General features: G+C 32.2%; 1 protein-coding gene across 1 annotated transcript; it reads right to left on the reverse strand.

The window, feature by feature from the left end:
* Positions 1 to 2,304: 2,304 nt before the first annotated feature.
* On the reverse strand, positions 2,305 to 10,650 carry LOC114268827 (patatin-like protein 2). The gene is made up of 6 exons (XM_028210063.2): positions 10,424 to 10,650; positions 3,905 to 4,086; positions 3,437 to 3,623; positions 3,123 to 3,284; positions 2,682 to 2,984; positions 2,305 to 2,563 (listed from the first exon to the last, which is right to left on the reverse strand). The coding sequence occupies exons 1-6, from the start codon at positions 10,562 to 10,564 to the stop codon at positions 2,384 to 2,386; spliced, it is 1,155 nt and encodes a 384-aa protein (XP_028065864.2). The 5' UTR covers positions 10,565 to 10,650; the 3' UTR covers positions 2,305 to 2,383.
* Between the last annotated feature and the right edge of the window lie 15,399 nt (positions 10,651 to 26,049).

The following is a 26,049-nucleotide window of genomic DNA, read 5'->3' on the forward strand; positions in this document are numbered from 1 at the left end:
ACAATCAAATTGAATTCTACAAATTTTTTGATCTGGAAAAGTCAATTTCAAAACATACTTTGAGCTACAAATCTCATTGGCGGGAAAGGTACAATCATCAGCTACTAAATAAGGTAGGTAAAGCGAATAACTCCAAATGCCCATGGTTTGCCTATATTCCAAAGGTCAAGACTAAGTTTCGCCAGTTTGAAAATTTTTGAAAATTTCCGTCCCCGCCTCTTCAACGCCCTATATTAGCCTACCCCTTCATTTCCTGCTAACACATCACTTCCCTTATTATAGGATTGTGCCACGTGTACGACCACGATCCATTACTCTCTTCCCCTTCCCTGTCTATTCCACTTCATATCATCACATGTCACACTGCGCCTCGAGCCCCACGTGCCGCCATTTCCCCTTCTCACTCAGTCACCCTTCGCGGTTGGCCCTCCTCGCAGTTGGTCTTCCCAATCGGTCACCCTTTGCGGTTAGCCCTCCTCACAGTCGAACTTCCCACTCGGACACGCTTCATGGTCGACCCTCCTCGCAATCGGTCTTCCCCCTCGATCACCCTTCGTGGTCGGTCTTCCTCGTAGTCGGTCTTCCCACTCGGTCACCCTTCACGGTCGGCCCTCCTCGCAGTCGGTCTTCTCACTCGGTTACCCTTCGTGGTCGACCCACCTCTCAGTCGACCCTCTCACTCGGTCACCCTTCGCGGCCGGCCCACCTCTCAATTGACCCTTTCACTCGGCCACCCTTCGCGGTCAGCCCTCTTCCTAGTTGGCCTTTGCAGTCGGCCCACCTCACAGTCGTTTTTTTCTCCATCGACCCCTCGCAACCCCCGTCTTCTTTCTTATTCCCTTCGTTAGATTGAAGCTACACTTGGAAATGGGGGACTACTGACATAGCTGGGCCCATAAGGGCTTTTGGCCTACCATTTAGAGCCCAATGCATAACTCAAACACTACAGCCCAACATTGCTGGAACCCAACGTTGCACCAGGGACCAATGATACTTAAACACTTGCCAACAGAAGAACCAGCCACGTAGGTAGATAAAGATCCTGCAGAGTTATTGCACCACACATCAACCATTAATGAGGTCCCCTGTCGCATTTAATGTGATAACCCCTTCACGTCGAGGCAGAACGGCTTCACCATGAACAAGGCAAGTTAAAACGTAGGCTTTTCGCCAACATGACAGGTCGGAGTGGATAAAGAAATGATGAGTAAAGGGTATAAGCAGGCTTCTAAGACAAAAAAAAAAAAAAAAGGTTAAGTTCTTTATCACCACCCTATCTCTATATTCCATCACTCTTTTCTCTAACTTGCTCGTCAGAGGGTTCACTGGGGAACTCCCGTTCCCCGTTGAACTCTTGTGCAAGTTTCTCCGTGGGCCCAGCAATCAGACAACGGTTTGGGAGGCATGGATCAATCCGACCCGTTCCATCATGAGCTAGCAGTATCATCAATCACCAAACAAATTTTTTTATTTCACATGTCACATCAAACTTTCAAAACTCAATTATACATACAATTCAAAACTCAATTCGACACTCTATTTGAAAACCATAATCAAACAAATTTTCTACATTCAAATCATAATTTTGCAACTCATAAACTCAAAATACAACTCATACTATCAAATCATATTTACAAAACTCTACTAAACGCAACCTTAAATTATTTTTGAATATTTCCACATCTCTGGAATAGAGCGATGATGCTTCTATTTCTCTTATAAAAAGCATTCATCATACGACAGACCACATGGCTTTATTTAAAACAAATCGTTCTAATATAGTACACTAGAGGCGTGCCCAAACAATAACTTTTTTTGTTAGGCTTTCTTGTTTGTTCCTTTAAATAAATTGTATGGCTAAAGATCCTTTGGCATGCCCAAACAATAGCATTTTTGTTAGGCTTTGTTTGTTTGTTCCTTTAAATAAATTGTATGGCTAATGATCCTTTGGCATGGAAGAAGCTGTGGTCAATTCATTAGTCTTTAATTCTCGAAGCTTCCTTTCATCCGAAAGTATTTTTGCAAACCTGTCAAAAGTGTAATCAGCAATTTGATTATTATTCATATTGGTAAAAAGAATTTTATTTACAAAATGTTTGTTTCACGGGGAAATCTTTTCATAAAATTAATCTTAAAAAAAATTAATAATTCATTTTTTAATATTTAGTTGTGACTTAAAAATTAATATACTAATGGTGGTAGGGTGGTGAAAATGATGGTAGTATGGTGAAATTAGTAAGACATGAAAAATATGTTCTGCATTTGTTTTTATACAAAATTTTGCAAAATGCTAGAAAATATGAAAAAATTAGTTTTGATAAAAAAAAAATTATCAAAACAAATAAAACATAAATTTAAAACAATTAGCATTTATGTAAAATTGTTACTTTTTCAAAGCATCTTCATTCGTGCCACCATTTTCGATTGGCTTGGAGAGATTAATCTCCAAGTTTACTTTTGAAATTGGCTTCTTCAATACGCTTTCTCCAATTTTGACAAGTTTCTCCAAGTTCTCTTTCGTAGACACATCAACCGAAGCATCGGTCCCCGTTAATGTATCTTCCTGCTAATAAATAATTCAGTAATATGTATTGTAAACTGAAGAGGATGGGAGGAGGGATAAACCAAAGTATGTCACCATGATATTTTGAGTTTACTAAATAATTTTTTTTATGACTTACCTGAATAAGGAGATAATTATCTTCAGAATGAAGAGCTTGGAAAACAATAGAAATATGGAAATCAATCATATCGGCACTTGCTTGAGTAAATACATCGACTAATGGAGTGGAACTACCATGAAGTAACCAACCCAAAACACTCCATTTGGCTGCCATTTTAGCATTGTACTTCTTTTCCACCTTTGCCGATCCAGTGCCTATCGATATCACCAGAAAGCGATCATAATCCATGGGCTTTATTGGAAAGAAATCTGGATTTTCATGAAATATCTGCTTTGTCACTTGGCTTATGGCAACTAATGCCTGAAAAATTAACAAGCTATTAATATCTAAACAAATCCATGAAATTAATTTATTTCAATGATTCATTATATTGAGTTCATTCGATAAGCTAGTAGTGTGCTATAGCTAAAAGAAAATCAATTTTGATAATAATCATACCGGATTATTTGCAGCAACACCACCATCGATAAGATTGAATTCTTTAACATTTCCTTCACTGTCTTGGTTTTTGAAGTTGTATGCTGGAAGATAAGTTGGAGCCGCAGATGTGCTGATGCAAATATCAGACAATCGAGCATTCAAATATGGTGATTTTTGCACCTGAAAAAGGTTGGAAATACACAATCATTAATGCCTAATTAACTTTACAATCCTAAGTATATGAAAATTGTTTACAAGTGCACGACAATAAGACATTAATTAAAATTTAAAAAAAAAAAAAATTATGGAGAGCGAGAGATAGAGACAGAGACCTCGTAAGTGGAGAAAATAGTTGGCTGCAAATGCTTGATATCAAATGTTGGAATGACAACGTTTGTCAAGGTTTGATGCAACAGTGTCTCTCCCAATTTTTCCCTTATAATCCCATGAAGATATTTTCCATTGTACTTTGGTCCAGTTAATAGTTTCCACATGTTTATGATTGATCCGAATGGTCCCCTGCCATTGAAACCAAAATAAGTTGAAATGAGGGGGCGTAGTAGAACTATTTTATATCGGAATAAAACTATTCTGTGTTTATTCAAATTTTGTTATTTGAGATAAAATATCGAAAGGTTCTTTCTATCTTGCATTTTCTTTGTCCTGAGAGAGGTGAGACAACTTATTCGGGCCAAAGTCTTCATTGCAAAAGGTTAAAATACGCTCTTAATATTGTTTGTGAATTAAACATGACCTAGATTAATGAAGTTTTGATGTGGCAATGTTAACACTGAAGTTACCTCTCTTGTGGGAAAATCTTGGGAGAGTGCTCAAGATAGAAATTCTTGATATCTTTGGCAGCAAAGAGAGGACGATTGTTTTCATTTGGAGCAGTTAACATAGCAGTTATAAGGCCACCGGTGCTTGTTCCAGCAATCACATCAAAAAAATCTGCAAGTCTTGCATCTTCCCCATCAAGCTCCTAATTGATCCAAGGTTGCATTATTTCGATTAGTAATATGTGTTAGTATATTATTGTATATTAATATTGTATATTAGTAGTGTTAGTCATCATTGTAGTCTATCATTATGTTTCTGCTTTCATAATTGTTGTTCCCTCTTTCCGTTATGCTTTCGGTGCTAAGGCACCCTATGTCTCTTTTCCTCTCTATAAAAGAGAGGTGTACATCTCCTTCTAATTACACAGATATACAACAACTGAACAATTCAGTATTTCTCTCTCTCTCTCTATTCTCTATCACTCTCTCAAATTATTGTTTCATGGTATCAGAGCTCAGTGTTGCATTTCTGGCAATTTTCGATTTTGGTGTTTAGTCCCGTACACAGTGGCATACATCAAACCGCTCGGAATTTCCTCACGATTCCAACGGCACCAAGCCCGTCCTCAGAACACCCTCCACGCGCCCTCACGCGCCACTTTTGTCTTCGGCGCGTCACCACCTCCGCCACCACTCTCACACGCGCCCGCACGCGCCATCTGTTGCACCTTGCTTCCGCCACGCGCCTCCACGCGCCCACACAACCGCGGCTGACGTCAGCCCGTACGCCGCGCCTGCTACTGTGCGCTTTTCGTGCGCCGTTTCACTAAAGTGCACCCGCGTGCGCCAAAACGGCTACCGTGCGCCGCGCCTGCGCCTGTCCGCTATCGTGCGCTGCCGCTTCCTGCTAACGTGCTCCTTCTTGCAGCCTGCTAACGTGCGCCGCTGACATCATTGCTGACATCATCTCTGTCCAGCATACCTTTCCTGGCTATTTTCGACCTTCCGGACTCACTGGTACACTCTGTTTTACCTAATTTTGCTCCTACAAGTCTATTCCTCTTGCTTTAATCCTACTCAACTCGTATTATGGATCGTCCTGATGCCTCCCATCCCATTTCCGTTATTTTGAATGGTTCCAACTATGTTCTGTGGGCCCAAGCCATGTCTTCCTTCCTCAAAGGCAAGAAGCTCTGGCGAATTGTCACCGGGGATGTGACTAAACCGGTTAAAGACAGTGTCACTACTGAAACCACTGCTCATACTGCTACATATGAAGACCAACTTGAGGAATGGGACAGTAAAAATTACCAAATCATTACCTGGTTTCGTAATACATCTATTACCTCTATCAGTCTTCAGTTTGGTCGCTTTCAGCTTGACTCTGTAAATACTCCTGCAAAGGACATATGGAATTTTTTGAAAGAACGATACCAGACTACTGGTCTTGCCCATCAAAATCAACTTCAGAACCAACTTCATCGCATGCGCCAAGAATCCACTCAGTCCATTAATGACTTCCTTTCTCAAATGTACTCTGTTTGGGATCAGCTTGCTCTTTCAGAACCAACTTGGCATAACACAGTTGTTGTATATCTGTGTAATTAGAAGGAGATGTACACCTCTCTTTTATAGAGAGGAAAAGAGACATAGGGTGCCTTAGCACCGAAAGCATAACGGAAAGAGGGAACAACAATTATGAAAGCAGAAACATAATGATAGACTACAATGATGACTAACACTACTAATATACAATATTAATATACAATAATATACTAACATCCCCCCGCAAACTCAAGGAGGGAAAGCATCAACTAAGTTGAGTTTGGAAACAAGATCATGGAAGCGGCCAGGAGGATGAGCTTTAGTGAAGATATCAGCGGGTTGATCGACTGAAGCAATAGGGAGAAGATGAACAGTACCACAGGTAACATGCTGGCGAATGAAGTGACAATCAATCTCAATATGTTTGGTGCGATCATGAAAAACATCATTGTGAGCAATCTGAATGGCACTCTGATTGTCACAATAGAGAGGGGTAGGACCAGAAGAAGAAACACCCATATCAGTAAGGAGCCAGCGAAGCCAGAGAAGTTCCTGAGTAGTATCAGCAAGAGCTCGGTATTCAGCTTCGGTGCTAGAGCGGGCAGTGAGGGATTGTTTTTTGCTACGCCAAGCAAGAAGAGAATCCCCTAAGAAGAAGCAGAAACCTGTGGTAGAGCGTCGATCCGTAGGATCCCCAGCCCAATCAGCATCGGAAAAGGCACGCAGTTCAAGAGAGGAGGAAGCAGAGAAGTGAAGGCCATGGAACAGAGTGCCTTTGAGGTAGCGAAGGATGCGGAGTAGAGCAGTATAGTGGGGAGTGCGGGGAGCCGACATGTACTGACTGACAATGTGAACAGCATAGGCAATGTCAGGACGAGTGACTGTGAGGTAGACAAGACTGCCGACGAGCTGGCGATAAAGAGTAGCATCAGAGAGGAGAGTCCCATCGAGAGGAGTGAGACGAATCTGAGGATCAACTGGAGTAGAGGTAGTTTTGCAATCAGTAAGACCAGCACGAGCCAGAAGATCGGATGTATATTTGGCCTGGGATAAATAGGAACCAGTAGAGTCATGAGAGACTTCAAGGCCTAAGAAGTAGTTAAGAGTACCAAGGTCCTTCATTTCAAACTGTCGGTGGAGAAACTGTTTGAGGTGGAGAATACCAGCTTCATCATTACCAGTGATAATCATATCATCCACATATAGAAGAAGAAGAATGGTACCATGAGAAGTAGACCGTATAAAAAGAGCTGAGTCATAGGAGCTAGAGGTGAACCCGAAGTCATGAATGGTAGAACTGAACGTAGCAAACCAAGCACGAGGCGCCTGCTTGAGGCCATAGAGAGCACGCTGTAGTTTGCAAACCTGATGAGGTTGAAAAGTGGACCCAGGTGGAGGTTGCATGTAGACCTCCTCAAGAAGATGACCATTGAGGAAAGCATTTTTGACATCCATCTGAAAGAGTCCCCAGTGGCGAGCAGCAGCAACGGCAAGTAAACTGCGAACAGAGGTAAGCCGAGCAACAGGAGAGAATGTCTCCTCATAATCAATACCATATTCCTGGTTGAAACCCTTGGCAACAAGACGAGCTTTGTAGCGTTCAATAGAGCCATCAGAATGTGTTTTGATTTTGTAAACCCATTTGCAGCCAATTGCAGTCTTGCCAGGAGGAAGATCAACAAGATCCCAAGTATGAGCTTTGTCCAAGGCCTGGAGTTCATCAGTCATAGCTTGCTGCCAAAGAGGATTAGTACAAGCCTCACGATAGGAGGTAGGTTCATAAGTAGAGAAGGCAGCAGATCCAACAATATAATCACGAAGATGGAGAGGAGGTTGAGTTACCCGGCGTGGTCGACCCGTAGGAGGATCGGTGGGAGGAAGAACCGGTGGAGAAGGAGGTGTGGCAATAAGAGGTAGACCTTCAGAGGGAGCAGGCTGGACAGCATCAGGAGTGAGCAAGGGCGTCTCAATGAATGAAGACCCTGCATCAAAATCAGCAGAGAAAAGATCGATGGAAGGATTAGTAAACAGTACAGAAGTGGAAAGTGTGGGTAGGTGAAATGAGGAGAGCGAGGAAAACATCTGGTGTTCCCAGAAAACGACATGGCGAGAGATACGAAGACGTTTAGAGAGAGGATCCCAACAGCGAAAGCCTTTATGTTCAATTCCATATCCAAGAAAGCAACAAAGACGAGAACGAGGTTCAAGTTTGGTGTGTTCATGAGATTGAAGAAGAACAAAGCAGGCAGAGCCAAAAACCCGGAGATTGGCGTAAGGAGGAGGAGTGCCATGCAGACGTTCAAAGGGAGTTTGATTAAGGATGACAGGGGTAGGAGTACAGTTGATAGTGTAAACAGCAGTGAGGGCAGCTTCCCCCCAAAAGTTTTCAGGACAGGAAGAAGACAGAAGGAGAGCACGAGTAGTGTCAAGGATATGCCTATGTTTCCGTTCAGCGCGGCCATTTTGCTGGGACGTGCCAGCACAAGAACGATGAGGCAGTGTACCATGATGCTGAAGAAAAGAAAGGAAATCTGAATCCCGATATTCCATAGCATTGTCAGAGCGAAAAATTTTGATGACTTTAGAGAATTGGGTGTGGACCATTTGGGCAAAGCGATAATAAATGTGTTTAAGTTCAGACCGATGTTTCATGAGAAAAAGCCAAGTAAATCGGGAAAAATCATCAATAAAGACAACAAAATATCGAGATCCCCCCATAGTAGGAGTAGGGGAGGGTCCCCAAATATCCGAATGTATAAGATCAAAAGGTGCAAGGGAAACAGAAGTACTTTTATTAAATGATAAAGCAGGTTGTTTAGCAAGTTGACAGGGTATACAATCGAAATGATCGGGAATTACATGACCCAACTGTCCACTAGAAACCAAAGACTTTAAGCGATTAACAGAAATATGCCCTAAGCGACAATGCCAAAGATGAAAGGGAGATAATGAGGAAGTAGAGGTAGGAGCAGCGATCTGAGGAGAGGTAGGAACATGAAGGTGAATGAGTTCATAGAGACGTCCACGCTTACGGCCGATCCCAATAGTCTGCCCCGTCTGAGGGTCCTGTACCAAACAATCAGTAGCAGAAAATGTGACAGTTAGACCAAGTTCACATAATTGACCAATGGAAATAAGATTTAAAGTGAGAGCAGGGATATGATAAACTTGAGGTAGAGATAAAGAAGAGGTGGAAACAGTACCAACATGACGGACAGACATGAGGGAACCATCAGCAGTATGAATGGAGGGAAAAGGAGGAGATGAGGAGGAGGAAGAAAAGATAGTAGAACTGAAGGTCATATGATTACAACAGGCAGAGTCAAAATACCAAGAAGATGTAAGTCCACATCAATAATTTTTTATTGATATATTTGTAGTCTACTTGTTTTGTACTTCTTAAAAAAATATAAGTCCACATCGTATATAGTGAATTAATTTATTGAATAATTTTCTATAGTAACATACGTAACATTTATCTTCTTTGTGATGAGGCACCATAAAAAATATTTTCATGATGCATGACAATGGATTATAAACTCTCCAGGTTATAACATCCTAAGCTACTTATAAGTCCCAGAGTTTTATAATATGGAAGTTCAGTAGTTGACTTTGCATTCTAGCTGTTAGATTTAACATTTTAAAATCATGTATCATGCACTTCAAAGTTACATAAAAGTTAATATGAATCCAAAACACTTCTTTCCAATCCACATAATTTATTTATTTATTTTTTTTTTTTGGATCATATCCACATAATTTATTTGATAATATCAAAGTCATATGGAGGCTCGGTACCAAAAAAAAAAAAAAAAAAAAAAAAAAAAAACCATGATTATGAATTTTACAATAAGTATCATTTTTTTTAAAAGGAGATTGATCAATAAGTTTCATATTTTAGACTTATAATGCGTATAGTCTCATATATTTTTCTTGTGATCTATTTAGTCTTTTTGAATGTGTAATGACTTATTTACCCACCGTATTGGAGTGTCAAATTTAAAAAAAAATACACTAAGAAATTTTTAGTATTCTATCATAACCGTTACGTTGGAGTGTTACATTTGAAAAAGTACACTAAAGAATTTTTAATTTTTTTAGAGTATCATATCATACCCGCCACGTTAGAGTGTCACATGTCATGTTTAGAAAAAATACACTAAAGAGTTTTTAATTTTTTTAAAGTGTCACATCATATTTGTCACGTTGCCACTTTTAGAAAAAGTATACTAAGAAATTTTTTTTTTGATGTCACATCATACCTGCTACGTTGTCACGTTTGAAAAAAGTATACTAAAGAGTTTTTACTATTTTTTTTAGTGTCACATTGTTACATTTGAGAAAAGTACTTAAAAAGTGTTTAGTTTTTTAGAATAAAAGTTTTGAAGTGTCATATCATACTTGTCACGTTGTCATATTTAGAAAAAATATACTAAGAAATTTTTAGTTTTTTTAGAGTGTCACATCAATACTTGTCAAATTGAAGTATCATATCATACATGTCATATTAATAAAAGGGCATAACTGTCAACCAAAACACTACCAAAATAAAAATATAACCACACAGAAAAAAACTCTACACTAATAGAACTTAACAAATCAATAAGAAAATTTGAGACTAATTGAAGTATTTGTTTATAAGATGAGATTTATTGATAACCATCCTTTTTTTCAACTTGGATCATTTGTCCCTATTTTAGGTTCGAAGCTTCTATGGTTACTAACACATCATCTAAATTTAATTTGAAGAATAAGTTTTAAATATTCCTTAATTACTAAAAAAATTGCATAAAATTTAAATTGAGACGATGTGCTAGACTAAGAGTTAGAATAGAAAACAAGGATAAAAAATCTCATCCCCATTTTTTTGATAAAGTAAAGTGTGTGGTGTAAATTTAAACACAATCCGAATGAATCTATTTTATATATATATATATATATATTCAAATATTTTTGTAAATACATAAAATTATTGATTAACAATTAAGGTTATACCTGAAGTTGAGATTCAAGGTAAGTAAGGATAGTGGCAGGAATGATTCCTCGAATGCCACCTCCGTCAATGCTAAGAATGGTTATCAAGTTTCCATATGTTGGGGGTTGGATTTGACGAGGAGATGCTACTACTTTCTCCATTTGAAAGGGTTTCCTAAAACAGAAAATGTTTTTGTAGTGTCTGCTTAGGAATAAAAGGAGGCTCTTTTTGAAGTTTCAGAAGTTTGATTTTGCAGCTAGCTAGATTGTCTATTTATATACCTCGTTCTAGATTGGCACGGATCTCTCGTTAATAAGATTAGTTTGCCTCATGTATTACGTGCATATTATGATCAGTTCTAGGTACATGATTTGATTAATATGACCAAATACTAATATAATAACTTCTTGTTTATCATGTTGCAATTTACAGAACTAATTAAGCCGAACTTAGTTGATCAGCATGACTCCCTTGAGGATTTAGTTTCAAAGGGGAGATCATAAATTCAACTTTGCAATTTATAGTTTACTAGTTGAATCTTTGTACGCAATTGGGTAGCTCCAGCGTATCATGTGATATTGTTTACGTAGCACTTTTGAAACACCAATTAGGTGCATATAAGAATGATTAATTGAGTTAACCTATGTGGTTCTCTTATCTTCTAACTACGGATTTTGATCATTTCCATTTCATCTTCATTGTATTTCATTAGATAACACATCGCCTTAGCATGTCAATGTAAGTTTTAAAACTTTTCTTGATAATTTTAAATTTAAAATAAAGATATATTAATATTAACCTTTTTTAGGGCATTTACTATAGAAAGAACATCTTCATTTCAATCTTATAATACAGAGGATCTCAGTCCCTTAACTAATTAATAAAAATGAGTCAGTATTGTCTTATAGTAAAGTTTTCCACCATATATAATACTCAGAAACTATTAAATAATTACTCTTGATTTGACAATAAAAAAATGATGGTTGGCAACATATATATGTCTTGATACAATGTAAATCACCATGCTTATTTTAATCCTTGATAGCTAACCATTGAAAACAATCTTTAGTAAAACCTTAATTCTGTTGAATTATTAAGTCGACACGAATTGATATGTGCTTAATTATATATGTCAATCATATTTAAATGATAATTCCATCTATCAACTACTGTAACATTGTGAGACATTTAAAACAACAAAAACACATTTTGTTAAATATTCATCAACGATGTTTAGCGCCAACTTAAATGGCCAATAAGAAGTTCATAATTAAAGAAACGTGAACTTAATGGCCACAATGATGCTTAGTTCATAATTAAACTAAATTAGGCCTCATTTTTTATGGTGCTTAACTGAAGGTGTTCATTAAAAAATAAAAACAAAACAAAAAATGATGGTGTTCAAAGTGATGCAAGGAAGCATGTAAGAAGGGTAAATAAAGACAAACATAAGTAGTCATTAAGGAAATCTCTTCTGTAAACTTCTATAGGTCCTAAATTAATTAATTAAAAAATGAATAATGTAGAGGTCATATATTTGAATATAATTAATAATATAGCAACTCCTACCTATTTGTGATGGAGAAATTCCAGTACATCATCTAATGGTGAGTATAATAATATTTATTAATTTAAAATAATTATAAATTTATATTCTTAATTCATAAACATTAAATATGTAATGAGAGTCCTCAATTACATACATAGAATGAAGATACATAGAATGAAGATGATCAAAGTCTCAACCGTAATCCCTTCTCGGTCGAAGCAAGCAGTTATTTCCATATGTGGATTGGCACAACAAAAATGCCCGAACTCTAACTTTAAGAACCCTTCCCCGCAGGTTGGCGACCTTTTTGATAAACCAGCATTGAAATACACGAAAGGACCGATCTATGTTTATCCTTGAAAAGTTGACCTCTGCCCTTCACTTAGGAAATGAAAATTTTCACAAAATAATAAATTTGAGTTTAACTTGAAAAAGGGGTCAAAACAAGCATGAAAATTTTTCTAGGATTAATTATACTAAGGCTCCGTTTGTTTGGATTATAGGGAGGGGATTAAATTTGATAGTGATGAGGAGATTAAGAATGGAGTATTTGTTTTGAGATATTGGGAAGGGACTAGTAATCCCTTGGGACTAGTAAGGAAGAGGAAGGGGGATTGGTAAGGAGGAGGTAGAGATGGTATTAGAAAAATAGTGAGGGGATTAGAATTTTTTTTATTTTTTATATATTGGGAATTTTTTTTAAAATATTAATGTTTAATTTTTATATTTTTTATTTATTTTATTATTTTATATAAAAATAATTTAACAATTCCTCACTATTAATCCCCTCACTATCAATCCCCTTACTAACAATCCCTTCACTATTAATCCCCTCCATTCTATCTCCCAAAACAAATGGGGCCTAATAATCTTTATAGTTTGGGGCTTGTGTCACTTTGGTCCCTGACTTTTCAATTGTGACACATTTGAACCTGAATTTTCAATCTTGTTCCAAACAAGGACAATTGAAAATATCATTAGATTTTTCAAGGGTAAAATCGTTAATTTGATAAAATATAAACTAATTTGACAAAAATAAATGTCAAAAAAATATTTTTAATTTTTTAAAAATTATTTTTATCCACCAATGATAAAATTATGCAAAATTAATAAAAATTACATGATTAATTTTTTAAAATTAATTTTACATGATCATCATCCAAACACATAATAAAAATTAATTTGGTAAAAAAAATAAATAAATGTCTAAAAGATATATCAATTTTACATAATTTTATTTTTAGTAGGTAGAAATAATTTTTAAAAATTCAAAAATACTTGTTTGACATTTATTTTTGTCAAATTAGTTTATATTTTATCAAATTGACAATTTTACCCTTAAAAAATCTAATGATATCTTCAATTGTCCTTATTTGAAACAAGATTCAAAATTCATGGTCAAATGTGTCACAATTCAAAAGTCAGGGACCAAAGTGATACAAGTCCCAAACTATAGGGACTATTTGTATAATTTACCCATTTTTCTAATACGGAAAATTGCAAAATTAAAGGTCTAAACAATAGAATTTATCAGAAACTAAACACATGGTAAACATGGGCCTTTCGGAGCTATTCCACCAACGTTAATCCAATCACTTATTTACCATTTTGTCATTCTAATCCAAATGGGTCAAATAGGCCAAAATCATGAAATCTACATCATTATTATGTTATTTATGTTGGGATTATTGTACATTCCACGAACGCAATTATTATACATTACACGAATGTAAATAGAAATCACATAGAATTTTTTATAGTTCAGCAGAATTAAAGCAACCAACAAAATAAAAATAAATAAAATAAAATAGGAATGTCTTGTTTATGCTGATTCTTTTACAGATGTGTTTATGACGAGTTCTGCCTTCAAAAATTTGATAGTTGTATAATCTGCAGAAGACAAAGTTGCTGATGCTCACATGAGAAAATGGTGATCTAAATTATAGAATTTGCTACGTATTTACCCGCAAAACGAACGTGAATAAGTTTGTATTATAATAATTTCTATGTAATTGGATAAGGGTTGATAAAAAATACTGTATTTTAATAATGTCTTGCTTATGCAATTCTTGGCCATTCTCTTTCAGATCATACGCCACACACGTAGAGCTTAAAGTCGACCTAATCAGTTTGTAGGTGACAAGGTACAACATAAACAAAATACGTAATTGGCAAGGACACGGATACAGACATACATTGACGTCACAATTTTAAAAAATACTAGACGTGACATGTGTAAATTATATAATTGTATATATTTATTATATATGATATGTATGAATATTTAATTTTAAATTGATAAAAAAAATAACACAATACAAATTTTAAATGTTTAATAGATGATGAATTAATAGTTATAAATCTATATTGTTTATCATAAGATTATTTTTTTTTTCTTTTTAGCTCAAATTTATGATATATTTCATGTGTCTAACGCATTTTCAAAGTATCCAAAACTTGTCGGATTGTTTTTTTTTAGACATTTTCAAGGTGACCAAAACTTGTAAGATTGGTTTTTTTTTTAATGGTAGGACAAATTTGAGCTTATATCAAACACATGTGTAAAAGTTACATGCTTATATCAAATTTATATTTTTATCAAATTTTAGAGAAGGTCTGTGTAATAATGTACTCATTTGTCAAGTTGTAGCTGACAATGTAGCCATCGTGCGTTGTTTAGTCGAATAATAGGGTGTTTTGGGAAGATGATAAAAAGTAATTTTTTAGTTTTTAATTAAGTTTTTGGTTTTTTTGATTAATATTTGTTTATGATGTCAAATCACAATAAAATGACCAAACTATCCCCATTCAATTTAAAATATCACTACAAAAAAAAACACAAATGGCGACCAAAAAAAAAAAAATCGTCGCTGAAAGTGCATGAAATGGCGACTAAAATGGAATTAGTCGCCGAACATAAGGGTTTTAGCGACTAAAAGAGTTTAGTCGCCGAAAAGCAGGGTTTTAGCGACTAAAAAGAAGTTTAGTCGCCGAATATAGGGTTTTTAGCGACTAAAGTTTGTTTAGTAGCCAAAAGTCACGGTTTTTGGCGACTAAAATAATTTAGTAGCGAAAAGTTATGGTTTTGGCGACAAAAAACAGGTTTAGTGGCTGATTATAGCAGTTTTGCCGACTAAACACAATTTAGTCGCTGAAAGTGACGTTTTTTGGCTACAAAAAAAAAATTAGTAGCTAAAGGTCAAGAATTGCCGACTAAAATGCATTTTAGTAGCCCAAAGTAGAGGTTTTGGCGACCAAAATTGAGTTTAGTCGCCAAATGTGCTAGCCTTAGTCGGGTTGTAACTGTTTTAGCGACAAAAAAGAAATTAGTAGCCAAAAAATGGAGTATTGGCGACTAAAATTCAGATTTAGTCGCCAAAAGTGCATACCCTATTTTTTTTGTAAATATTTTATTTTTTACATAAAATATATTAAATAAAAAAAATTATTTTCATATATACAATTTTGTATTAATACCAATGAATATAGTATATAAATAATATTTGTTGCAATAATATTCATGTGAATTGGGAGTGGCGTAGTGGGTGAGCATGTGTTGCTAAAGGCGTAGTGGGTGCCAGTGTAGGGACACAGGTTCGAACCTTGGGGAATCCAGCAGAGGGAATTTTTTTTTTTTTTCTGAAATATGGTTTTGGCGACTAAAAGAGTTTAGTCGCCGAAAGGTGTACCTTTTGGCGACGAAAATCTTAGTCGGGAAATGTTTAAATAATAAATTAAAAAATCACTATTGGCGACTAAAAATTTAGTTGCTAAATGTATAATTTCAAAAAATGGAATTGCATTTGGCGACAATTTGTTTCGTCGCTGAAGACCTGTGAATTGGCGACTAACAGGTTTTTAGTCGCCAAAGGCTTTGCCGACCATGGATTCGCGACATCAGTGGCGACTAAAAGTTTTTGTCGGGGAAAGTAAAAATTCGACCTTTGGCGACTAAAAAAGGACCTTTGGCGACTAAAAATTTAGTCGCCAAAGGTGTATTTTGTTGTATTGTATTTACAACTTCACCCATGTAGTACATTTTGACCCATGAAAGATAGAATTGTAATTTCACCAATGGCTGAAAACTAACTTCCCAAATGTGTTTAGATACAAAAAAAAATCAAACTTTTAACTTTTGCTACAAACGCACAAACGTGGCTAAAAGCCAAGTACCTAAAAGCGACCAATATTTTCAACGTGTGTATAGTAAATTAACTAGTAGTCACCCGTGCGATGCACAGGATTTTAGAAAATCAATAATTACTATAAAAAAATTTGCTATTTGTTTATATTTCTTAATATTTTTATTTGGTTTGTGTATATAAATCTTATTTCACATCATTAAAAATATTTAATATTTCACATTATTGAAAATTTTAAAAAAGTATCATACATTAGTAAATCATCACATATATAATAGCTAATTTATCTAAGAATTGCTTCAGAAAACCAAAAGTAGAGTAACAAAGACATATTATAATTAATCAAAATGACTAATATATTAAATAAAAGTAACACTAATTTTGCTTAATCAATAGTAGATATTACAGTAATCATCTCATATAATATAATAAATTAAAATAAATTTAATTTTAATTCCCATTATATTTAGTTAGTGGGTGGTTAAAATTTTTTACATGCTATTTGTTTTTCCGTTATATTGATTCATTAAACACAAATAGGTTTGGAATGATTATAAAAAAATTTTAAAAAAAATGTTTGAAAATGCATTATACTTGAATTGACAAAGATAAAGAATATAAATATTTAAATTATTCAAAAAAAAATTAACATTTTAAATATGAGATATCTCCCATTTGCTCAAACTCTGAATCTAAATAAATAAATAAATAATTTAAACAAAGAAGAAATTTGTGGTTTAGTTCTCAAAGGAAATGAGTTACTAAAAATAAATTTAATCATGAATTATTTCAATAGGATAATCAACAATAAAAAATCAACTGATGAATACATTTAAAGTATAACCCATATCCAATAAATTTTGATTCTTCATTTTCAATCTAACATCTACACCAAAAAAAAAATTAAACACAAATAATCAATAAGTGAGAGAGTTACAAATTGATAATAGCAGTGCTTTTATAAATATAAAAAAAGAATAAAATCTCAATTAAATGATAAATTATTAACAAAAAGAAAGAAATAAGAAAAAATACAGATTGAAACAAAAAAAAATTAAAAAATAATAATGTTCATTTTTATGAACTCACTTTCTTACAAATGTAAAAACTCATGCAAGTACACATTTCAAATGTAAAGCAAATATTTAAGATTTTTAGGCACCGAAAAGGGATCAGAAATGGCTCAATGTTGATTGTTTTCCCCCCAATTTTCTATTCATGGTTTCTTTTGCAGGAACTTGTTTTTATATTAAAAAGATTATGTTTAAACAAAAGATATATATGGAATTCTATCATGTTTAAAATTTGTATGGATAAGTAATTGATGATTTTAAAAGATAAAATATTAAGTTCCACTTAAAGATAAACTTTAAAAAGATTAAGTTGAAATATATAGAAATTCTATAACAAACTAACAAAAGATAAATATAGATTATTTTGTTATCTTTTATTTGAATTTTCATTAAATAGTTATATTTTTATTTTTGTATATTTTTTCATCTATATTTATTTGTTATTCATATATACATAATTACCTTTTTATTTTAAAAATCATTTGACTCGTAATATTTTTTTATTTAAATTTTTTTTAATTGTTCATATATAAATAGTTAACTTTTTTATTTTTATAATTAATTGACTCGTAATATTTTTTATTTATTTATTTTTATCTTTTATTTGACTCTTTATATTATTTTGTAGTTGAAATTTGAATAGTTATCTTTTTATTTTATTTATTTTAGATTATGTTTAAACAAAAGATATATATGGAATTCTATCATGTTTAAAATTTGTGTCGATAAGTAATTGATGATTTTAAAAGATAAAATATTAAGTTCCACTTAAAGATAAACTTTAAAAAGATTAAGTCGAAATATATAGAAATTCTATAACAAACTAACAAAAGATAAATATAGATCGTTAAAAAAATTATCATCTTTTTGGGATATTTATATCCCAATCTTATTTTTTTTTTATTTAAATATTTTGTTATCTTTTATTTGAATTTTCATTAAATAGTTATATTTTTATTTTTGTATATTTTTTCATCTACATTTATTTTTTATTCATATATACATAATTACCTTTTTATTTTAAAAATCATTTGACTCGTAATATTTTTTTATTTAAATTTTTTTAATTGTTCATATATAAATAGTTAACTTTTTTATTTTTATAATTAATTGACTCGTAATATTTTTTATTTATTTATTTATTTTATCTTTTATTTGACTCTTTATATTATTTTGTAGTTGAAATTTGAATAGTTATCTTTTTATTTTATTTATTTTATATTTTTATCTCTACCTCTTTGTTGCTCATATTTAAATATTTATCATTTTATTTAAATATATATAATTCTTTTTGCTTTTGAGATTTAGATAATTGACAAATGATTAAAAATTAAGAAAAGTGGGAGGGGAGAATTGAAAAGTGACACATATGAGAGAGAATTCATAAGAATTTAATATTAAGAGTTTGGAAAATTCTCATACTCTACTACATTTGTTTATATATATAGTATAGATTATTTATATTGTTAGGTTTACTAGATTATTTATATAAAAATTAAAGACATAATTGTTGAAACGAGGATATAAGGTATTAGGTCTAGTAGATATTTTTTTGTTAGTGAGAAGTTCAACCTTTGTGAAATAATTTGGTGAACTTTTAAAGAACATTTTGTTTCTAATTTTACCTCTTAAATTGTCTGTTGACTTTTTTTTATCTGTTGACTTTCGTTGAATATATGTTCAAATTTATATCTATCTGTTCAAATTTTTTTCTATCTATTCAATTTTTTATCTATTTGTTCAAATTCTTGTCTTATTTTCATATCTGTTGAAATTTCTATCTATGTAAAATTCTATCTGTTGAAATTCATGTCCTATATTTTCCTATTTGTTAAAGTTTTGTTCTAATTTTTTTTTCTGTTGAATCTTTACACCCCTATTTCTCTCTTTCTCTATTTGTTGAAATTCTCATTTTAACTTATATATTTGTTGAAATTCTTTATTTGTTCAAATATCTGTCCAAATTTTATTGTTTGTTCAATTTTAATAGTTATTTGTATAAATAAACTTCAAATTCAATAGCAATGAATTTATGTGTTGAAAATCTATCTCTATTGTTAAAAATCTATCTGTTCAAATTCAACAACAACAAACAAAAAAAAAATATTTGTACAAAAAAATTTATCTAAACAAAAAAATTTATCTGTTGCAATTAACGACAACAAAAAGCAAATTGAATATATCCAAATTGAATAATCTATCTGTCCAAATTAGATAAATTAACAACAACAAGAAGCAAATTGCGCAAACTGAGAGATTTGTTGAAAACAAAAATTAAACAAATTAAATCTATACAAATTGAATAAAAGCTTCTTCATGATTTCTCAAATCTGCGGCAATAGCATATTCAGATCTGCAACAATAACATCTTCATCTTTAGATATGAGAAATAGAGAAGTTTATTTGAAAAGCTAATTTAAAGGTAAGAAAAGAGATATACCAAATCTGAGCAAAGCCGATCAAAAAAAAAAGAAAAAAGAAAATAAAAAAAAAAGATCTAAGCGATGAGACGGCTGCGACGGTGGCCTCCTTTCCGATCGGGAGATGAAGAGAGAGAGAAAAGAGAGGAGGAGATGAAGAGGGTTTGGTTTGATCCTTTTAACCGTGTATATGGGTGTAATTTTGGCCCGACCGCTTGGCTCGGCCCATTAGCCCGCTCAAGGCCCGTCCAAAAGCCCGACCCGCGCCGAGACCCAGTGTTATTTTCAATGAAAAATAATAAAATTTTGGTGGAAAAAATAAATAAAAAATTAAAAAATTGTTTAAGCCTGCCCAAAGCCTAAGCCCAAGGCCAAGCCTAGGGGCCCGACCCACTGGCCCACCCAAAGCCCGAATACCCCTGGGTCTGGGCTTGGGCCTGGGCCTAGTTTTCTGGCCCGTGGACCGGACCAGGCCAGCCTGATTTTTGGAGGCAACTTGCAAGGCCCGACATGGGCCGGGAAAGGCCAGGCCAGGCCGAACCAAAATTACACCCCTAACCATATATACCACATGGATGTGATTTGGGAAGTTGATTAAAAGGTGATTTTTAAATTTTTTTTTTTTATTTTTGTCATTTTGTATGTAAAAAATGTGAAAGGTAATGTGACTTAAAATGAGTTAAAAACTTTTAGTTAGCTTCCCAAATCGTCCCATATATATATTTGGTAGTTTGCTTATTTCGCAAAAGCTATGTTTATGGACAACATATTTTGGAAAAATCTATTTTTACACATCTAATTATCATAGTGCATATATTTAATAAAATATTATTTTAATGGCAATTATACCTTAAACTAAAATGATCATAATGGACATTTACTAACACCCATAATATTATATGAAAATATTCTTTGTACATATCTTTTAAAAATAAAAAATAAATAAACAATCTCAATATACACCTTTTGAGTAAAAGTTTTTCCATTCTTGTCACTTTGCTTACTGCATACTCTATACTCATCTCTTGTTTGTAAAGCAATACTCTCGTAACAACTCTTATATTGCTTTATTTTTTAAATTTATACTCAATTAGTGATGAAAATGTTTAGTTTTTTTGTGCAGAACTTTTTTTTTTCTTTTGTGTTTTTCAATCAGACAGCCAGTAGCGAATTATTTCATTATATTCAAATATCAACTGCTGAATTATTTCATTATATTAGGACATCAACTGTCGAAAGTTTTTTTATTTTTTTCAGAATAAATTTGTTGAACTAATCACTTTTATTCGGAAGTTAAGTTTCAAATTAAATGTATAATTTCGAAAAATCAATGCCAAAATTCCCAAATCAAAAAACATAAAAAAGATAAAAATAAAAATTTAAAAAACTTGGATTTTATGATAATGGAATGCACAGAGATCTGGAAATGGTAAATGCAATAACAAAATAAAAAAATGTCTGATCTTCGACAATTTTTTGCAGGGTTTTTAATAGTGTTTTTAATGAAGGTTCAATAGGGTTTTCAATAGAAGACTTTGTCTTCACTTCACATTGTTGTCTTGAATAGTCTTCACGTGAGTCTACAATGGGTAATCTGGAAGTAGGGTCACTCAACAAGTGTGTGGAAAGAAGAGTTGAGTGGTGTGTGTACAATAATTATGAGTGAAAAATATAATTATAACTTTCAGTGTGTAGATTAAAAAAATTAATTAATAATCAAATTAGTAAGTGTGGATTGAGAACATTAATTAATAATCAAATTAAATATCATTTAATTTTTAGATTAAATCATTAAATTTTTACTCAATATAAATGTCATTGAAATTAACTTATTTGAAGAGTTATTTTATGAATTTTGTTGTTATGTATTATAACTTATTAAATTAAACTAATGATTTATTTTATGTATTTTATTTCTAGATATTTGAATCAAAATTTATTAAATTAAACCAACGATATCCACACTACTAAATTTTTAAAGTTTGAAGTAGGTGGAGATGGTAAAACGTGATTTATTAGATATATATATATATATATATAATAAATAAAAAAAGGGGAGTAATTTTTCTAAAATAAAACATCTAACCAAATATTTACGAAAATTTAGTTTTCTAAGTATTTTTGCTGCTTATGGCACAGTTTGGTTCCAATGGTTGAACTGAGTGACTATTAAATCCAATTTTTTGTGGATTCACTTAATGGTTCGATTTTTAAAATATTGATTTCTAAGACCTCGTTTAGGAATAAATTATTTTAGTAATTTTTTAATTTGTTACGAAAAAATGTGTAGAAAAGTAAAGAAACTGATATGACGACTTATAATATCTTTTTGACTTTTTAACTAAAACATGTAGTTGCCAAACGAGACTTAAGTCTTTCTCTATTTTGTAACTATTTATTTTCCCTAATAAGTAAATAGTGGTAACTAGTGCTATGCACGGCATGTAAAAAAATTTATAATATACTTTTATACAAAATAATATAAATAGTTAAATTTTGGTATGCAAATTATGAAAACAAAGAAGATTGAAATTTAAAATTTAAGTCCCACAATTTTATCACAATTTATTTATTATTTTTTAATTTGTAACAAATTTAATCATGTAGCTTTTAACTCCTAGCTAGAATTGAAAACTTAGGTGAACTCAACCCAAGCAACTTGAGTCGAGCTTAATAATTTTTAAAGATTGAACAACATAGTTTTTAATTAAATGAGGACCTATGCAGAAATTCAAAAATTCAAATTGAATTTGAGTAGACTTGGGCAGAAACACCGAATAGCCTGAGCAACCAAAACAAAATTATATATATAAATTATTTGCTAATTTATTTTTTTGATTAATAAATAAAATTAATTAAAATTTTAATATTAATGAACAAAATAAAAAATAATATACTTAAGATTTCCAATGAAATTTTTCTTGAAAATATTTAAAAATACATCTTTTGGAAAGGGATCATCCAATAAAGGCCCTATTTGGTGGAGTGTTTTTTAAATTAAAAGTTGATAATCAGAAAGCAGAAGCTAAAAGCACTCCTACTCCAGCTTCTAAATAATCAGCTGTTTTTTAGTTTGAAAAAGCTATTTCTGCCTAATAAGCTATAAGCGGAAGCTACACCAAACAGTCTGGCACAAACTCCCAAATCAAAATAAGTTATAATCACCCCTCAAAAGCTGTAACAAACAGTCCCAAAGGTTTGTTTGGGTAGTGCAATATTAGCTGTAACGACCCAATCTTGGCAAGGCAAAACCCCGCCAAGAGGGTGCACCTCAAACGCTATAGCACCTTTACACCACAATTCCTGTATAATCATTACATCACATCACTACATCACCAAAAGTGCATAAGACCTTTCAATTGCCCAACATGTATGAGATGATCTATTCAAATACAAAAAGTATTATCATGCTACAAGATAGTTCCCAAGCATTTCCTCCCCAAAAATAATACATACTATTCACGAATCCATCAATACATCCAACTTCAAGAGCAATTATTTACAATCACCTCCTTCATAAAAAAAATAAATAAATAAAAGGTAAACTTACATCCTAGAATGACCCTAAGCAAAACCTCAACTACAAGATGCCCACCTTTGATCCTTCAAAAAAAAATTCTAGTCTTCCAAGTTGAGGCGAGCCACACAAAAGTCTATGAATCTGAAAAAAAAAAAATTTAAAAAGAATGAGCTAAAGCTCAATGAGTATACCAATACCATGGAGTTATAAAACTTGCTCCTTCCAATTGGATTCAAAATAAAGATAATAAACATAAGAGCTTAATTGGACTGAAATTTATACAAAATAAAAATAAAAAAGATGAAATATAATTTTCATAAAACGTTATCAAGATTTTTCCAAGGAATCTCATAAGGCAGAAAAAAAAAAATACATCTGAATAATGAAAGTAAACAAAAATACAACTTTTCAATACATTAAGATCTCATGTCCATCATACGAACCACTACATAGCCTTAAGGTCGCGTTACCTCGCGACTTAGGTGGTAACGGTACCATTACCCAAAACATAACCATAGGAACATAACTCATGTCATCGTAGCACTTCAATTCTTGTTTCAATGTTTCGGTCCCCGGGACCCCTTATACATACAACGACCCTTATGGTCCTTAAAACATTTCGATCCCCAGGACTCCAAAGCATTTTGGCCCTTGTAGCCCCGAAGGCTATATTCGGTTATATGATCAATAAAACAAATACCCTCAAATAGCGTTTCATTGTCATTTAATCATCATCATCATAAAATTTGAAGGACTCAAGTTAAATAAATTCTCATAAAAATTATTGCTTCATTATACAAATAAAATCATATTTTTATTTAAACTCAACCATTGGCCTCAATAGATTTATAGATTTTTCTTTTTATACATATATCATGATGAAATGTATCATTCGCTTCCTTTAATTCAAAATTATCTTCAAACTTTGTAATAAAGATAGAGGTAAGATAATTTCCATGGTAAGTATACTCACCTCCAAAAATAGCAGAAGTGTAGATTGAGACTCTACAAATTAATTCCCAAAAGGTGTAGAGACGCCTTCTTCCAATCCTAACAATTAATAAATAGGACCTAAAATTAGGAAAAAGCTTTCAGTGAAAATTATAACATCTACAAAAATGATCCTAAATAAATTATGCTAAGGAATGATAAGCTAAAGAACTCCTCCAACTTCAAGTCACCCAAACAAATAACTTATCCAATCTCCACAACACCCATCCTTTGCACATCTTTGAGTTAGTAACTTTTTAAATATCCAATCAATTTATATGCACAATACCACCATCAATTAACTACAAAAGTCAAAAATCAACATTTTTTATAAACTCAACAACTTAAGTAAAATCTCTTCAATCATTTATAAAATTCCTCCATAGAACATAGACATACCCAATCCACCATTTATCAAATCAATTTCAACATATAAATTTCCTAACACCAAAATCTCCAATTTTTACATCACATTCAAACCCTAGATTAACCCAAAATCTTAATCTCCAATACATCCATCAAATTGATCATTTTTCAACATGTAAAACATTCATAGAAACTAATTGAGAGTATAAAATTCAACAATCAAACCCCAAATCATAATAGATCTAAAATACAAAAAAATTCATCATCTCTAACTCAAAATGTGTAAAACTTTAAACTAAACTTTTAGAGAAAGATTCTTACCAATTACAAGCCTCTAATTCATCAAGAAAATAAACCCCATGCTTTGATTCTTCAAAAGATTAAGAAAAATCTAGAGTTGGTACTTCTATTGTGCTATTTTTGGATGGATTTAAGGAGTGGCCGACTGAACCCTTTTTTCGGCGAGATAAGGTGGCCGGTTGTTGTGGAGATGGTGGGTTAAGGTGGTGGTGTAAGGGTGGAGCAAAGGTGTGGTGTTTGGCCACCAAGACGGTAAAGGAAAAAAAATGAGAGAGAATGTAGAAAGAAGTTAGAGAAGGATGAATGAAGACAATGAAGAAGAAAAAAAAAAAATCTGCACTTCTCTTTTTTTTTCTTTTTTCTTTTTTTGTGTTGAAATGGGGTGTTTGGTCACACCTACTATCAAGTTTGGAGTTGGGTTTAGATATCCTAAATGGAGTTTAACATAGGAGTGTGTTTGGCTCTAAATGAAATGTTGGAAATATTATATTAGCTCACTTTTTTTTTTTTAATCTTTTTATATTTCTGAGTCACATCGCATCTCTACTTTTCTACACATCTTTTTGTAAAAGGTAAAAAAATATACTTAATTATCTTTTTTGGGTCGCATCGCTTCTCTACTTTTCTGTACATATACTTATTTGGTACTTCCCAAACTACCACAAAGTTGACATTAAAAAAATTTACTTTTTATAATGGAATAAATAATTTAAATATAATTTTTTAGAAATTCTTTTTAATTTAAAAATTACATTAAAATATTAAATAGAATAAAAAAAATTTCTTACAAAATAAAAGTATTTGAATGAAAAAAGGTAAGAAAAAAATTTAATATGGTATTTTCATTTAATCTGAAAATAATTCTGGATGAATAATAAATTATCGCATATAACCCTCTTTTTTTAAAATAAAAAAAGTTTAATGAACTATTACTTTTATTAATAATAAAAAATTAACGTTTATTTCTAATTTATTTTAGCAAAGTAACTTTTTAACAATTTGACCCAAAGATATCTTTACTCTTTATATTAATTTTTGTAATTGACAAATGAGATTTATAAAAAAAAAAAAAAAAAAAAAAAAAAAAAAAATCTAACAAAATCCACTGTGTTTGATAAGTACTAAAAAAGTTACATTTTGTTCTTTTGTTAAAAAAAAAAATTATATTAAAAAATATTATTGTTCAAGTCCTTATAATTTAGAAGGATATAATTGTTTTTATAAAATTTAAAAGAAAAAAGGAAAAAAAATAATAGCGATTAATAATTTAACTACATGTATTTAAA

This window comes from Camellia sinensis, chromosome 3, assembly GCF_055761805.1.
Source record: "Camellia sinensis isolate YWXY chromosome 3, ASM5576180v1, whole genome shotgun sequence".
NCBI classification, from domain to species: domain Eukaryota; kingdom Viridiplantae; phylum Streptophyta; class Magnoliopsida; order Ericales; family Theaceae; genus Camellia; species Camellia sinensis.

Coding starts and splice junctions, on each gene's coding strand:
- LOC114268827 (XM_028210063.2), bottom strand. CDS start 10,564: ATGGAGAAAGTAGTAGCATCTCCTCGTCAAATCCAACCCCCAACATAT. Junction 4,087..10,423: donor ACCTTGAATCTCAACTTCAG/GTATAACCTTAA, acceptor TGGATCAATTAG/GAGCTTGATGGGGAAGATGC. Junction 2,564..2,681: donor ATAATTATCTCCTTATTCAG/GTAAGTCATAAA, acceptor ATTTATTAGCAG/GAAGATACATTAACGGGGAC.